Source organism: Anser anser (genome assembly GCF_964211835.1).
Source record: "Anser anser genome assembly, chromosome: 7".
Classification (NCBI taxonomy): domain Eukaryota; kingdom Metazoa; phylum Chordata; class Aves; order Anseriformes; family Anatidae; genus Anser; species Anser anser.
In genome coordinates, this window is record NC_139727.1 from 24,491,186 (window position 1) to 24,507,349 (window position 16,164).

General features: G+C 36.0%; 1 protein-coding gene across 11 annotated transcripts in view; it reads right to left on the reverse strand.

The window, feature by feature from the left end:
* PLCE1 (phospholipase C epsilon 1) overlaps positions 1-16,164 on the reverse strand; it is a 160,628-nt gene that overhangs the window by 29,263 nt on the left and 115,201 nt on the right. For 8 of the 11 annotated variants that reach the window (XR_014586530.1, XM_083843206.1, XM_083843208.1 and 5 more), the window contains 10 exons: positions 14,484-14,742; positions 13,580-13,788; positions 11,108-11,149; positions 8,818-9,493; positions 8,118-8,300; positions 7,009-7,126; positions 6,460-6,619; positions 1,731-1,853; positions 1,507-1,643; positions 291-529 (listed from right to left, as the gene is read on the reverse strand). Coding sequence is in view for 10 of the 11 variants with exons in the window: in XM_083843206.1 (XP_083699332.1) it covers positions 291-529; positions 1,507-1,643; positions 1,731-1,853; positions 6,460-6,619; positions 7,009-7,126; positions 8,118-8,300; positions 8,818-9,493; positions 11,108-11,149; positions 13,580-13,788; positions 14,484-14,742 (2,146 nt within the window). In the remaining variant the exon portion in view is untranslated. The remainder of the gene's footprint in view (positions 1-290; positions 530-1,506; positions 1,644-1,730; positions 1,854-6,459; positions 6,620-7,008; positions 7,127-8,117; positions 8,301-8,817; positions 9,494-11,107; positions 11,150-13,579; positions 13,789-14,483; positions 14,743-16,164) is intronic. The other 3 variants (XM_083843211.1, XM_083843210.1, XM_083843209.1) reach the window with 2 other exon arrangements.

A 16,164-nucleotide genomic window follows, 5' to 3' on the forward strand; every position in this document is an offset into this window, starting at 1 on the left:
TTTCTTTTTATGGGTGTATATATATGTACACTTGCACAATTTTATAGCCTGCAATAAAGATACAATTACATGCTAAGTTCACCAAATGGAAACAAGGACTACAAAGTAAAACACTTTGTGACCTGAAACAATACTGTTGGGCACACTTACAGAATAATCTGTAGTGACAACATTAGTCTGAAAGGAGATGACACAGATACACTATTCTGAGTTTGAGGAAGACAAGCAGGGAAAACAGAAGTAAACAGGACTCCTAGTAAAAGGACCTGCAAGATGTTTGTATTACTAACCTGGATAATACTGAGGATTTCATCATAGGTGCAGTGTTCTCCTTGGCAATTCACTAGGAAGTCATTTAGTTGCTGAATGCCCACACCGAATATCCCCAGTGATGTGCTTTCAACTCCAGTACCATTAGTTACGATACTGGCAGCAGCAATAGCATCAGATATTTGCCTCTGGTTATCTGACAGCTGCTGCCTACTCTTAATGAACAAACCAAGGTCTGAAACATTCCTAGTCAACAAGTCTTAAAAAAAAATATATAAATATAAATATCAGATACATAATTAATGTGTATTATATACATTATATAGAATTTAACTTAGTATAATATTTAACTATAAATTACTTGAATATCTTATTGAATATTTTAGCATTAACAGTAAATCTGAATAGAACCAACTTGTTTCTATCCACTAATAGGAGAAAGAGTGTTAAGTGTGTACATAAAGCAGTGGGAACAGAGTGCCATAAGTGTTCAATTATTATAAACAAAATCCTACAATTTTTAACAGGGATGCACAATCTCTCATGGTGTCACCCAGGATCCTCCTGTTTCCTCTCACAACCATGTACAGTCTTGATGCCTTTCCTTTGCTGTGTGCAATCCCATATCCTGCCTGCGTGATCAGACTTTTTTCTTCTTCCAGTCCCATACACCAGTGGTACTGTACCCTTCCCACAGGCTGCTTGGCATGAAGACTGCTCTTTAACAGTGGAGAAAGCTTCAGACTTAGATTATGGTAACTGGGGAATGTAAAGAGGGACAGAGATTTCCTTCCCCCTTGTCCCACATAAAGCAGATCTACTAGGAAAACAGATAGGAAAAAATCAACCAGACGAGACACAATGCACACAGCCTTTTCATTTCTGCTCCCTATGTTTGCTCTCTGTTTTATTCCTACAGCAGATTCCAGAGCTCCTGCAACCAGATACTCCCTGTGTTGGGCCCAGCCTATCTGCAAAAAGCTTTTTGCCTCTGCTATACCAGTTACAGATATATCTTGTTAATATAAAGCAGGAATACTTTTCCTCTTCTTCATTTCTGAACAGAGAACCTGTCTTACATCCAGCTAACCAGGTCTTACTGGAGGTACAGCAACAATCCTGTATTTGAACTTATAATTGATTGCCGTTTATGAGATTGACTGGGACACTTTTACTTGAGGCCAATAAATGAAGCTGTTTAGTATTCTAATGGCTGTGTTTTCCTCTTATACAAACCTAAATCAGGTTGGAACCCAATGTTATTTTCATCAATCTTCAAATGAGTATAAAGTGGAGTAGGCTCTAAACCAGATCGATTGCAAGGCACAGCATAGACATCGAAAAGGTCTTTCAGATCCTTGCGGCTACGGACACTGCAAAAAGAGTTGAAAATTTCAATTTTTGCTCTTTTATAAACTTGGGTGAATGAGATACCAATACCAAATAAAGATTTATTTTACCTGAAAGATTTGAAGAGCTCCACAAATTCCACAAAAGTCATGTTGCTATCAGAAACCATGAAGTTCTGAAACCCCTTCATTCCTCCTTTAACACGGCCATGCCAGCTACTGCTGCTCCATGTGCTAAATCAGAAAGCAACTGCTGTAATTTGGTTACATTAAATTTCCACTTCTTGAAATATTATGCATTACTGCATTAATAGTTTATTTGTATTCTCCTTAATGTATTTACTAGCAATATTTGGAAGAAGCAAATAGAGCTGTATCTTATAAGATCTACAATGACTGTTTGTACTTTCTTGTTTTATAACGGCTATTAATTCCCCTCAAGACAACTGCTAACTTTGCCAGAACAATTAATGTATATGCATACTATTTAAAGCTCTTCCTTGTGCAAAAGGGCCCGATGCAAATGGCACAATTGAAAGCATTCTCATTTTTTCTTGAAAGAAATCAATGCCAGTGTTCTTGTACCACAAGCTTTAAAAACCATATCCTGCTGTACATGAGGTTCACTAAAGATTTTCTAAGGGAGAAATAAAAGGGATGTGGAATTCCTTAGAGCTCTGCACTGTCAAAAAAAAGGAGAAAAGACAGTAATATTACAACTGGATACACAATAAAAAAAAAAAAGTCCTGCGCAGGTATGGGGTTTTGTTTGTTTGTTTCCGTATCTGTGAGAATTAAAGGTGTAGATTTAAGAAGTATAACCCTTCCCCTGGCACTCAACCCTTCTCATTTCCCATCCACATGGACTTCTCACATACTTTCCAAAAACAGTCCAGATTATCATCGGATACCTCAAAGACAGGTCAAGCTACAGTCCTCTTCTTCTTTTAGACTTGGAAAGTAGCCTCTGGAGGCCGTTTCCTTCCAGAAATGAGGTTATAATGATTTCCTCCTTTCAGCTTCTTGGGCTGAAGGAAGGAAAGCAAACTGGAATTTCTTGATAGCAAAGGGAGAAAATGATCACAGAAATAACTAGCTGTTTGGTGCTCATTATTTTGGTTGACAATAATTTCTTTATAACTGCAATTGTTAACCTGAATTGTGCAGCTGAACAAAGTTTTTGAAGCAAAACAATGAATTTGCAAAAGCTGCATCCCAAAGTTTTCAGGCTACTACAGGACTTAGACTAGTACTTAGTCCCCACCTTGAACTATCCCTTGAGCTGTATGAACAAGTTCTTACTAAATTTCAAGCACTAATTTGTAAGGGTATCAGCCAGATGGGTCAAGATCCCACATTCCTTCCAGGGCCTAAACACCAATGACCACACATGCATGACTGGGATTTACCAGCACCAGCATCCTGCAAAGGAAGGTACCTAAACAGCCAATACAAGAATTGTCTAGTTGAAACCATAAATAACTCCAGAAGTTACAGTTTTTGTTTCAAAGTACAAGACTAGGTGACTGTATGTCAGACTTTATTGCTCCCTAATGTACAAATCTACAAATCCATTGGTCTAAGAATACTGCCATCACATTCAGTACAAATAGTTCCAACAGCTGTGATGGAAAAACAGGACCAGCTTGTTGTCCACTGTCCCTAAAGACATTTGCAGTCCCTGGAAATTTGTGTTAGAAGCAGACTTCTTTTCACATAAATATACTAGATAGGATTCCTCAGTTCACTCCTGGCCTGGGGTGCATGCATGCAATTGAAAACAGCATGTGATTTAAAGTATTAAAAAATACCATCTACTTTGGTTGATAGTGTTCAATTTGTTTGACATCACTATGGCAAGTACTGACATACTGCATATAACTTTTTGGCTAAAATCATTCCTAACATTTTTATCAGACAAGAAAAATAAACCACCACGAAGAAAGTCTCTTGACTCCCAAAAACAGACTGGAACTGTAGAGTACTGAAAGGAAAACCAGCAGCAGATGAGAAAGCTCACCATTTCTCCAGAATTATCACTAAAGATTATCTTCCACAGTAATTCCATAGGTAATAAGTACAAGACTGTTAAAAAAAAGCCAAACAAATGAGAAAAATCCACTACCACTAACCATCAAAACTGTAATTAGGAATGGTATAGATTATACCGGTATATAGACAATGAGAGAGGAAGTTCACGCTTTCTTCATAAATAAGCCCCATCTCTAAGTTTCCATGTTCTGCTATATATTTATGAGTGGTGTTACTACCCTGCACCCTGTTCCCACCTTACAGGCAGCACTAGGTTTCTAAAGAACTTGGGAAGTTGCTGCATGCACATCCACTTGGAAGGAATCACAGAAGACAGCTGCAGGCTACCTGTGTGTGGAAATCATATGTACATCTGGATTGCATAAGGATTTATTTTCAGTGTAAGTTGTTTGTAAGGAGGTAAGGAATATCAAGGGTGTGAGCTATATAAGTAAAAAGACAGTTCTTCATTCTCTACATGCAAGAAGTACTATTCTTTAAAATGTACAACAAAACCGGCTCTTTCTTATTTTTTCACTTTAAGAAATTTGATTTATTCAGAGCTTCTTACATAGTGTAGACATGGATATAAGTAATTGTTTAGGGAAAGTTATTTTTAATGTATATATAATATGGAAAGAGAAAAAGAACCAGAAATCTTCCTAGCTGCTACACTGCGTCTTTAATCATTTGTTGCCAGCTAATATTTCTGTACTGCAAAGGCTTTTGCAGAGCCCAGTGGCACCCTCTCCCTGCTCTGCTAACTCATGGGTTCTGTGAGGGACCATACAGGCACCTACAGCTGCACAACCACTGAAGGCCAACAGTGGTTCCAACTATTAAGCCTCTTCCGGGTTTGGGTCTACATCCAGGTGTAGCAAAGCTGACGCTAACCTGATTTAATTAGCTCTGTTAGATCTGATCTGTACAGAGCCACAGAAACGTCTACAATTCAGTCCCAGTGGATCATGTATTTCCTAGATTACTTCATAATCTAGGTCATTTCAGCTCTTTTTTTTTTTTTTTTCACTTTGGTAAATGGATTGCTCATTTTATCTTAATTTACGATACTACTGACAAAATTGGTTGGGTAAAATTAAGAATATAAATTGATTGTTATGATTATGCTAGCAATTGAGGAACTAAAGATAATTATTTCATTTAGTACATGTGAAATGTCCATACACTTGAAACCTTGCAAGCACAATTTGGGCTTATCAAGGGATGAAAATACCAAGACTCAGACTTTCTCTAGTGCTCCAAGTGTCTTAATTCTGAGAAAGATTTCCTCAGAACAGATTAAAGCACCCATATAGCTGCATCCAGAGTAACCTTCTGCAAATTCTAGCATGATGGGTCCTATCAAGTTGGGGAGAGCTCTACCAGGCAACACTGTGGAGTCTTCAAACAACTTTGCCAGGGAAAACCTGACATAACTCTGGGATGCCTACAGTGCTAAGCTGTGCAGGAATCTGTAGAGAAGCCCAGGATGGACTGAGAAGATTTAAAGAAACATTAGCTGCCCTTTCCCCTGGGAATGTGAGTTCTCAGTAGAGCCTTTTAATCTCATTTAGAGAACAACTACTCTATTGGCATAAAAAGCAAAAAGCAGATTTGCAAAACAGAGAAACATTCTCCAGAGGTATTAATGCAGTACTTCTTCAGTTTAATATAAAATTTCTCTGATCCTTGAAAATAAACAAACAAACAAAATAACCATATATGTCTTAAAGAGATAACTCCTAGTCTGGCATGTTCACCCCATCGTTGTGTATGACAGCGAGGAACAAAAAGCAAAGAACATAATAAGAGTCTCAGAAAGCAGAGGTAAAAGGAGAAGCACCCAGCCACAGATGCCCACAGCTGGCTCTACTACTCACTTCCACTGCTAAACCTAACCATGTTAAGTGTAAAAAATCCCTATGAAATAGGCAATATAAACCACTACATAAGACATGTCTCTTCAAAAATAATGTTCTGCCCGAAGCATCGATCTCTTCCATTGTTTACCACTGCTTTCCAGGGAACCCCAAGATTCACACTCATGCCCACACCACAGCCTTCATTCTGTTAAAAGGCACTGGAAAGTCTCCGTTGAGACTGGCTTCTTGTATGCCATCAAGTACCATCCGCAACCCTGATATATTATTCTTGCTATATTATTATTACTGTTAGTACTACTACCATTATTACTATTTATAGAATTAATACATTACTCCATTATGTCATTGCACAGCCACAGCATGACCTTTTGAACTGTGTAAGTGTAAGAAAAATGGTGAATATTATAGGAGAAGAGAGGGGCCTGTAAGAGAAGAAACATTTCAAAACTGTTCCTCCAATTGGCTGAGAAAGTATTGCAATCATCACCAGGAATGTCAGCAAAAGCTAATAATCCCCCACGTAGAAATGACTTGTGCTGAGAAACCTCAGCACTTCAGTTCACACATCTACATTTCTGTTGAGTTTATATAGAAAACGTCTATAACTATGCTTTGGAGACAATCTGGAGAAAGAATTAAACTTGTGGAGTTTTGGGATGGATTCCAATGTGCTTCTGTAATAGACTTATTAACTGAAGCATGCTGCTCAGGGACTGTCTACAAAGCTGTCCTCCGATTCATGGTATTTCAGCTTAAATGCCCTATGTTATGCTACAACATGTTTCAGATGTCTGTCAAAAGCCTAATTGCATTTCTGGCATTGTTTTTGTCAGATTTTGTCAGTTGGGCAAGAAAAACACATTTGATCATAATTAAATAACAGTAACTTTTTTCTTTTAAAATCAAAGCACTGATTTTGTCCTTACCTAGACTGACTCTTGCTTGAAGACATTACAGGAGAGGAGACTGGTCTGGCTGGTGAGGATGTGACAGCTCCTAAATTAGGAGATCCAGATGTTGTCAGAGAGTGTGTTCTTCTTGACGACAAGGTGTTAGATGGAGAAGCATTAATAATAATATTTTGATCTATGGAGAAAACAAAAGTTTGCAGCACTATTACAGCTTCAGGCCCAACAAAAATGATTTCATTGATGTTCATAATTCATTAATGCTCGGTAAAACACTAAAGGGATGCTGGGATTCTAGATTTGTACCAAGACAGTCAAAAGATATGATCTGAATAATGCTTATATATGCATTTAGTCTGACAAGAAAGGAAGTGTTACTAAAATTAAATGAAAGAGCAATCATGAAAAAAAAAAATAATAATTTTAAAATTTTATAGCATTTGGAGTTTTGACTGTATAAGTAGTTTCTTATCATAAACATATCTTTAGCACTGTAAAAAATATCTGTATAAAAAGATTTTAAGCAAAACCCTGAGGGACTCTTAGGTACTGAAGCTATGTGTCTACCTGATTCTTCTTGCTCATCAATATCTTGAGGATCCGAACCACTTCTATTACGATATTCCTTACAGCTTTTTGCCTTCCGAGTGGCCATTTCATCATCAGTGGCCTCTCCACTTTCACCCTAGAAATGAAGTGAGCACCATAATAAACATCCTCAATACACTATTTTTTCATTATTTATCAGTGCAATCTGTAATTAGAACATGAGATGAATCAGCCATTATTACTTCTTTATTATCAGCCTTATTATTACTTATTATTTACTTAATTACTTATTATTACTTCTTTATTATCAGCCAAATTACTTCTTTAAGGCCAATAACTATGCTGTCAGTAAAACCATCTAAGTAGAAAAGAGACAACTTAATCATGATGAAGGATACATAATGACTGCAGGAACATCAGGTGCTAACTCACTTTGATATCTCACAGAGGACTACAATGATTGTGCCTCTCTAAACTGGTCCAAATGGTTTTACACTATTCTACTGGTGCACGGGTGCCCTAAAGAGGATCAATCTTGTTATCTGGATCTCCCCTACCTGCATACTAGAAAAAGTGGATAGTGTTGAGCTGCTAGACCCTGCATTTTTCTCTGTTTCCTGGCTACTGCTGGAAGTCGTTGGGTCCAGAAAAGAAAGTGGAAACTGCCAAAGTCCGGTGTTCTTGTCAGCCATGTAAGATAAAACTGTATGCAATTGTAAGGCAGAAGAACTGAGGTGGTGTTTTCAGCAACGTGAAAACAAAAAGGAGCAAAGAAACCAACTACAGACTCCAAACATTACTTTGCAGGTTACTATTTTTGTTACTAACAATATCTTACCTTTATACTAAGGTAGCAGTTAAAGTTCCTAATACAATTCTGTCCCCCATCTGCTAGCCCCAGTGCCAATGTTTCCTGAGAATGCTTCAAGCATGACAAAAGAAACACAAACTAATGGAAAACTACAAGCCAAAAAAAAAAAAAAAACCATGCTGCAATAAGCAGTTTTAAAATTATCATCTAACTTTGCCCTGGTTCACAATATAGCTAGCTAGCTACACAGTAGCTGTAGGAAGGAAACCTATCAGCCAGATAAGCAACAAAATACAATAATAACAAAATATTCTACCCTCATAAGTACTTTCTTCTTTTTCTTAGCTGCATTTATTCCCAGAGTGTTGTTTCTCTGAACACTAGGTTTCTCAGTGCTTTTGGTAAGCGTTCCTGTGCTTGTGTTTCTTGCACTCCATCGTCTGCCTCCGAAAAGTTCAACAGCCTGAGCCAAGGTTGGGCCTTCAAACCTTCCATCCTCCTACAAAAATTCTCAGCATTAACAAAACAAGAAGAATAACTGCCAAAAAACAGACACATTTTCTTAAGCAACAATACAGACATCTCTAAGGAACCAATGAAAGACAAAACAACAAGAGTAGGCAATTGTTACTTATTGCATGAATGCAATAGGGTTATTTTGTTTGCTTTTTTTTTTTTTTGGCCTTAACTCTCAGCATTCAGTATTTCAGCATCCTCTACATGCACAGTCATTGCTTTCTCTTTAGTAAAACACTTATTCCAAAGCTCCAAATTTACAAAGAATTTCATAATAATAATGACAATAATAAAGATTTAACTTGAGTGTATCAAAAATATGCACCATTTGATGAAACATTATGTGGAGAACCAGACCTTGTTCACTCAAGCCATGTTACAAAGTTGGAGATTTGGCATTCAAGTTTAGTCTTCGTTTACTTATAATAGAAACTAATTGCATGACATTACGTTGTTGCTATCTTTGAACTTGTTTTATATAAAATCACACCATTTTTTACCTGGTAAAGGCTGACATACTGTTTCCGTAGCCACTGCAGTCTTTGATCAGGGAATCTCCTCATTTTTCTTACAGCTTTAGTCAATTCCAGCAATCCATCATATAGCATTCTGGCAGTATATTTTGGAGCAACAAAGTGCAGCAATTTATTATCAGTAGTCTGAAGTCCATAAAGTAGTGTTATACCATTTTCTTCAAGGGACATGTTACAAAGTTTATTCTGAACACACACAGTGTGCATATCAATGCCAGAGTGTCCCATATACACAGCCTTGGCTGAAAACAAATCCAGAAAACCTTCCACAAGTCCATTTAGTCCAGTATTGCCAAGAAACTGGTATTTACCAAGGTCAGCAGTATTACCCAGCACACTCAGTTTCGCCTTAGCATTTGCAGGGCAAACTGTTGTGGGTTTTGTCCAAGTCAAAGTACTATTGTCAGGCTGAAGCTGAAGAAAGCAACGTGCTGAAAGATGCGTCTCCTGGTCATAATGAATGACAGTCACCCCTTGCAGCATGAACTGGTGGACATCAGCTCTGATAGATAACACGTACCAGGGAATGAGTTCTATGCCATGGCAGAAAGCCTTTTGTTGTTCTTCTGTTGAGTTTGTGTCCCACTCCTTCAACTGCTCAAATATATCACTTTCAGAATCTGAAAGATCTCCAATTATAAATCTGTATGTGAACAAAGATGAGGGACTTATATTTAGTTTCGTAAACCCACTTCCTACCTAGTGAAGCACATAATTAATGTGCAGATGTATGCTATGACTGATTAATACTTTTTCTCGTACAGTTTAAATTAAAAAGAATACATGGACTTACAGGAACATCTGTAGATTTTACAATATTACAACTTATGTTACTGAAATTTTGAATTAAAAGATGTTGCTACTCCTTATAACTCCTGTAAAAATATAAATATGTTTTCTTAGAATTTTCCAAAGATTATATTAATAATAAATAAGTTGAGTTTGGATCTTAAAGTCAAGTGATTCCACTTTCTAAATCAATAGCACAAGATCACTTCAGTGGAAATATCAATAAGTATTGTATGTGGAAGCTGGTAACAAGATCTAGTGGAAGGAAGACAAGATTTTTAATCCCTTTAATATGCAGATTTAATGTGCAGACCTTTCTCTTATTAACACTTGTGAAATAGGGATTAAAATATATGCCTTCCTCAAAAGAATGCAGCACAAATGTTATCAGATACTTCCCATTAGAAAATTTAAATTTTATGTAAATAAAATTTAACATGAAACATTTATTATTTTTTTGAAATATTTTATGACAAGAAACACTGGATACAGAACAACAATATCTGCACTAATAAATGAAGTAGTTTAAATATAAATTATTCTGTACAGAAGCTTCTAGCATGTATGAATGAATGAATGTTCAAAAATTCAATACTGCTTTAAATTGAACATAAAAAGAGTAAGCTTCTCCACGTACAGCAGAACTAATGAAGCGCATTTTCCTGAAGATACCCAAACCAGCTTGCTTTGCATATTCTTCAAGGCATCCTGTCCTAATACCCTCAATACCCTTCATATCGCCACAGTACTCTCAGCTCCTGCCCATGTCCTACCAGCTGAGTAAAAGGCAGTTCACATTATGACTTGTTCCAAGCCACATACACCATCTCACTGAGTGAAACACCACACATAACCATTAGGTCTTCCTCAAACTTTTCTCTCCCGAGAGCACTAATTCACTTGAATTTTCCCTTATTCCAGATATCAATGATTTCTCAGCCAATAGGCTGAGGGATTTTTGGTGATGTTGAGGAGACTGACAAACAAGGATAGAAAAACTGTATCAGCCTTAACTGTAGCTGTACTCCCTTAAGAAATCTTCCTAAATATAATGGTCATATCGTATACCTGAGCAGGTACAAACTGGTGTTAAATTTGCTGAGTCTTACTATGATATATACATTATTTGCCTGGGTTATGCAAAATTCAAATTTTCAAATGAGACTAACAACTGAAGTGTCTCACCCCCCCATGCCCTCAAAATAATTTAAAAAGTCTCTGCAAAAATCCCAGAAAATGTATTCTGAGACTAAATGTGCATGGCCAAAGAAATTTTGTATACAAGAGGCCAAAATGGCAGAGCTTCGTTCATGCCTTATTTCACATTTGATAGCACTGGCATGCTGCAGATTAAAATGCACAAGAAGTAGGTAAACCAAGCAAATGCATGCAATCGTATGCAGAAACAAAACCTCTGACATTAGCTAGCAAAAGCAACGTAGCTATGAATTACTGAGAACAAACTTACAGAACTTGGTTTGAATCAGAAGCTTTCTTTACACGTGCTGCACTAAGATGCAAGGAAATGAGAAGAAAGGATAAAGGAATCATTAAAACAGATTGCAGTTTTAGAGGGGGAAATTGCACGGGATATGAAAAGGAAAAAACTTGATTCTTTTTCACTATTATTGTAAAAGATACTTACTATAATTAAGAAAGCTTAAAAAGGAAGATGGGTTCAGGCCAACAAAGAGATGTGACAAAGTTTAGAGCATCTTACTAGGACATTTGATTAACATTTCTATAAAAATTGTATTTCAAACTTGATTTTTTTCCTATTTGCCTTTATTTCTTTGAGAATTGTCAAGTAAGATTTCTAACAGAAATTAAAGTTTGATATTTGCTGGGCATATAAGGCAACTCAGGGTGATTAGACAAGTCTCTGACTATAGAGTGACGTTGAGTTTATTTGCAAACACAGCTGGGAAAATAATAGCTATACCCAGTACCCACTTTTTTTTTTTTTTAGATGCCTTTCATTTTTTTCAAATCAAACTAATCAATTTTGCTGGGTTCATGTTCCACAATATTAATCTGAATCAGCAAAAAGCAAACTACTTGAAAATTTTCCTCGTAATTTAAAAAAAAAAAAAAAAGACAGAATTATATTATAAGGTGTATTTTTCAGCTTTTATAGCCACGATAATACAATTATCAGGTAATAAATACTTTTTATAAAATTTTGATTATATAATACTTTATAGGAAATATAGCTTAGGTCTCAAAAGAAAGGCTTTTAGTTGTTCATAGCATTAAAAATGAATCAAATATTGCAGCCTCCATACAACAGGGACAAGAGCACAAAGCTCTTCTGCCTCTCTACAGGAATTTATTTCTGTCTCACCCAGCTCTCAATGCCCGTGAAAGAGATGGCAAGAAAATAAGGAATTGAAGTAAATTAACACTTTCACAGATAATTTTTCTACAAGTCATTACGACGTTGAAATCAGCACTTACTGCACCAGAACTACAGGCACTAATAAACAGTATAGCCAATGACTTGAATCAGGAAGCTGCAGTTCTGTTTATTTCAATTTGAAACTTTAATTTCTATGTCATATTAACTTTTTTTTTTTTAACATTAATTCCTACTTTAGTTAGAGTGGAACTTACTAACTTATATTTAAACATGAAGCATAAATAACTAATTTACCAAGAACTGATTTCATAAACATGTAACAAAGATAACTTTATTTTCCCCATATTTTTATTTTATATTTAAATTCTGCTTTGTGTATCCAAGTGAAAGGCTGATTTCCCTAGCTCATTCTTTATTTGAACTGAGAGTTAAAAGCAGATTTCAAAGTATATTAATTAAAAAAAATAATTTCTGGAAGAAAGTGTTTAAACTGCAGTAGGTCAAGAGACAACATAAATGGACAAAGTGGAACTGTCTTTCTTGGCATAATCTACTGTGCCACTGTCCAGAAGGAACCAAAGCCAGATGTGAATAATTCTATTAGAAACCATTCTTTCAGGAAATAATTATTATTTATTTGAAATGAGGTTTACAATTGCATGTTAATGAAATAAATGCATTTAAAACAGGAAGAGGGTAGTTCCTTCTCAGGCAGTCACTTATTAGATTTTTTGTGTAAGTAGCTGAAATAGGTTGGATATTTCTGAACATACGGGTATTTTACATTACTTCACCTCTGAACAGTATGGTTCTGATACTCAGTTTGAAGTTATTTTAACAGGTACCTGGTTTAAAGCTGACCTACCTATATCTATATGGGCTGCAATTTCACTAAAGCAACACTCAGTCAAGTGACATCATAAACTTTGCATTTAGCATATTTCTTGTTGGTGAATAGTACAGAATATACTGGGTCTTCAAAGCGAAAATCTGGGATTTTTGAACACTGAGCTCTTTAACGGGGCACAATCAAGTAAACATCTAGGCAAAATAGCAAGACTAAACCAAAATGAAATTTCAAAATGTGGAATTACTTACAAACATCTTCTGGTCATAATTTTAAAGCCTCAAATGAACACGACCTTAAAAGAAGTGGTCCTATCAGCAATAATAAATAACCCTTATTTTGGAAAGGACATGACGCTGCTCTAGTGTGCAGAATATAATGTTCTGAGCTCTGATAACAGATATGTCCCGGTGCTATTCCTGGCACCACAGATCAAAATTGTAATCGTAACTGTGGATTTTTAAAGCTCTATGTGTAAGATGAAAGGGATTTACCCTTATCACTAGAGGAAGTAATTACATCATGAGGGAAAATATAACTATACAGAGAGTTCCCAAGCATTTGAGTAGCAGATACTTAGCATAATTCCAGGCAGAAAAGGTTTTGACTTGGAAGACGATAAATAAAAGGGAAGAGGTTAAAGTCGCCTATGTTTCTATAATGAGCCTTGATAAAAATGAAATTAAACATGAAAAATGTGAAATATACAGACTGAGACAGAAAATGAGACCTACTGGTACCGGTTTCTGTCCTTCAAAGAGTTTTTTCTTGAATCACTTCCTTCACTAAAATTTTCTTCACCCTCTTCAGATTCCAAACTGCGATTACAGCTCCGAATAGTTTGGAATATATTGTTTGCTGTTGATTCTTTTTCTGGATTATTTAAACCATCTTGGCCTACTCGTTGCAAGAAATTATCTTGTCCACTGTAATCTGAAACAAACTAAAGATGTCTATAAGGTTAGTATTGTAACAACAGAAACACTAGAACACTGTCATCTACTTCTCACTGGAGGATTTTTTTTACAAGAATTAAGAATATTTATTTCCAAGTAGCTTCTAATGGGATTTTATACCTAATTCTAATCCCAAATGGACCAAATCACTGCATAAATCAAGTAACAAGTTTCAATAACTCTCTGTAGACTTTTTAAAAGCCTAGGCTTTAATCTTTTTATGTAACAGGGAGGTTTTTTTTAAAAAGAAAAATTGAAAAAAAATCAAAGGAATTGCTTTGTTTCATAAAGGAAAAACTCAATCCATTGAGCTTCTGAACTCTGTTTTTAAGGAACTGAAAACCTTCCAATTCCCAATAAGCTATGCAGAGGTCAGAGCATTTAACAGAAAATAGATGCACCTTTAAGTATTTACACACTTATTTTACCTAAGTATAAACATCGTCCTTTGGTACAGATAGTAATTTCTCAGTACACCTATATCAAACTATTTATAAATAACCAAATTTATATTGCTACAGTTACTATCAGAATTAAATAGAGGTCCATATAACTGAGCTATGGATAATAGTGGTTTAGGAAACTCTAATTAGATGATGATCTCATATAAAATAATAAATAATATCAAATAATGCACTGGATGGCTATGAACATAACCTCTTAGAGTATCAGTCCTACTTACCTCTAATGTTTCTTCCTGGGAATTGTACCGTGGACAGAGTCTGAGGAGGCTTGATGCTCCATCCAAAATTTCACAAAGCTCTTTTAAAAATACACCACAGAAAGGAACTACTTTACAGCCTGGAATATTGAGTGCCCGGTTGATCACTTTCTTGTACTCTGATGATGACTCATGTTGTGCCATAGCATCTTTCAGACTTCGCATAGTTTCAATATCAGACTGGTCCATAAATTGCCACATTTTTAAAACTTTTCTGGATCTATTGCAAAAAGAGATCATAACTGTTATTTAAAAAAAAAAGTACACTGAAGTTCAACACTTGCAGCATACATATAATAATGGAAATTATTATCATTACTCAGAAATGAATCACATTCAGCTAATTATTTTTATGAAAATTCTGGTTAGTAGGCCACTTCTACCCTTTGAATTATCAAACACCTAGGAAAAATAAGAAAAAAATGAAAGAAATGGCATAAAGACAAATCAGATGGTTTATTACAAATTCCTTTAGCTGTATTATGAATAAATAATCAATAAAGTGAACAAAAGTAAATATACATATTCAAAATATTTTACATTGACTTCTCCCCATTTCATTCAAACTCTGCCATGGAAATAAATAAGTCAAGATCATTTTCCATCTCTCAGGCACCAATGCAGTGCTGCAGATGAATCTTTGATTTCAAACAGAAATGGCTCCTGGTGCTCCCTGAGAAGGACTTCTAGCACTGCTGGAGGTCTCCCCCCTTCTGAGCTGCATGTTTGTGTGAAGGCATGGCCATCCCTGGCCCCACACTTACTAAAAGGTTTGTAGAAACACTAACAGCTGAATGTCCTTAACCCCGCTTTCTGTCCTAATCCTGGAAACACCGCAAATTGTGCACCAGCCTTGCTCTTTGGTTTCCCTTTTGCTGTGTAGATGCATTACAGATAAAATTAAGCCCTTAGTTTGTTTTGCATTTTTCCTCACAACTTACATGGCTAGGAGACTGTGGATGCATTCTGCTGAAAAAGACTCCTTGTGTCTATGAGTGTTTCAAATGTGTTTTATATACCAAGAATGTAAATAAATAGCTCAATAGAATCCTTACTAAACCACAAAGACCGACAATACAAACACATTAAAGCTTTGTTACACAAACATGAAATACAAGGAGGGTCAGAGCTAAGAGATGGGAAATCTGATCTTAACTCTTCCCTCTTCAGTCTAATTTGCTGCCCAGTAAACTGCACAGCCCAGCAAAGACAGCGCCTTTCCACCCACCTGGCCCCATACAAGCCCACAGCTCTGCAGGAAGGCTACCAACATGTCTTTAACACCATACTCTGTCTTTCTCCTGGAGACACAGCAGGTCTGGCTATACAGGAACATTGCAGCACAAGACCCCTGCATCAGTCAGTGTAAATAAACTTGAAGAGTTTAAAAAAAAAAAAACACACAACTTCTAGCTGTTTTGGGGGTGGTATTTTGGTAGGTTTTTATTTTATTTTATTATTTTTTGTTGTTATTGTTTCATTTTACAATTTAAGACTGACTCTGTTAGAACGTTATCATGATTATCTTTGACTTGTGTTCTGGAAACTCCCACCCCAAGTTACATTCGCTTTAGTCAGTGTTAGGCAAACCATAAATTTTTTCCCATCTTCCTTCCACATTTAAAAAATTCTGTTTAAAAAT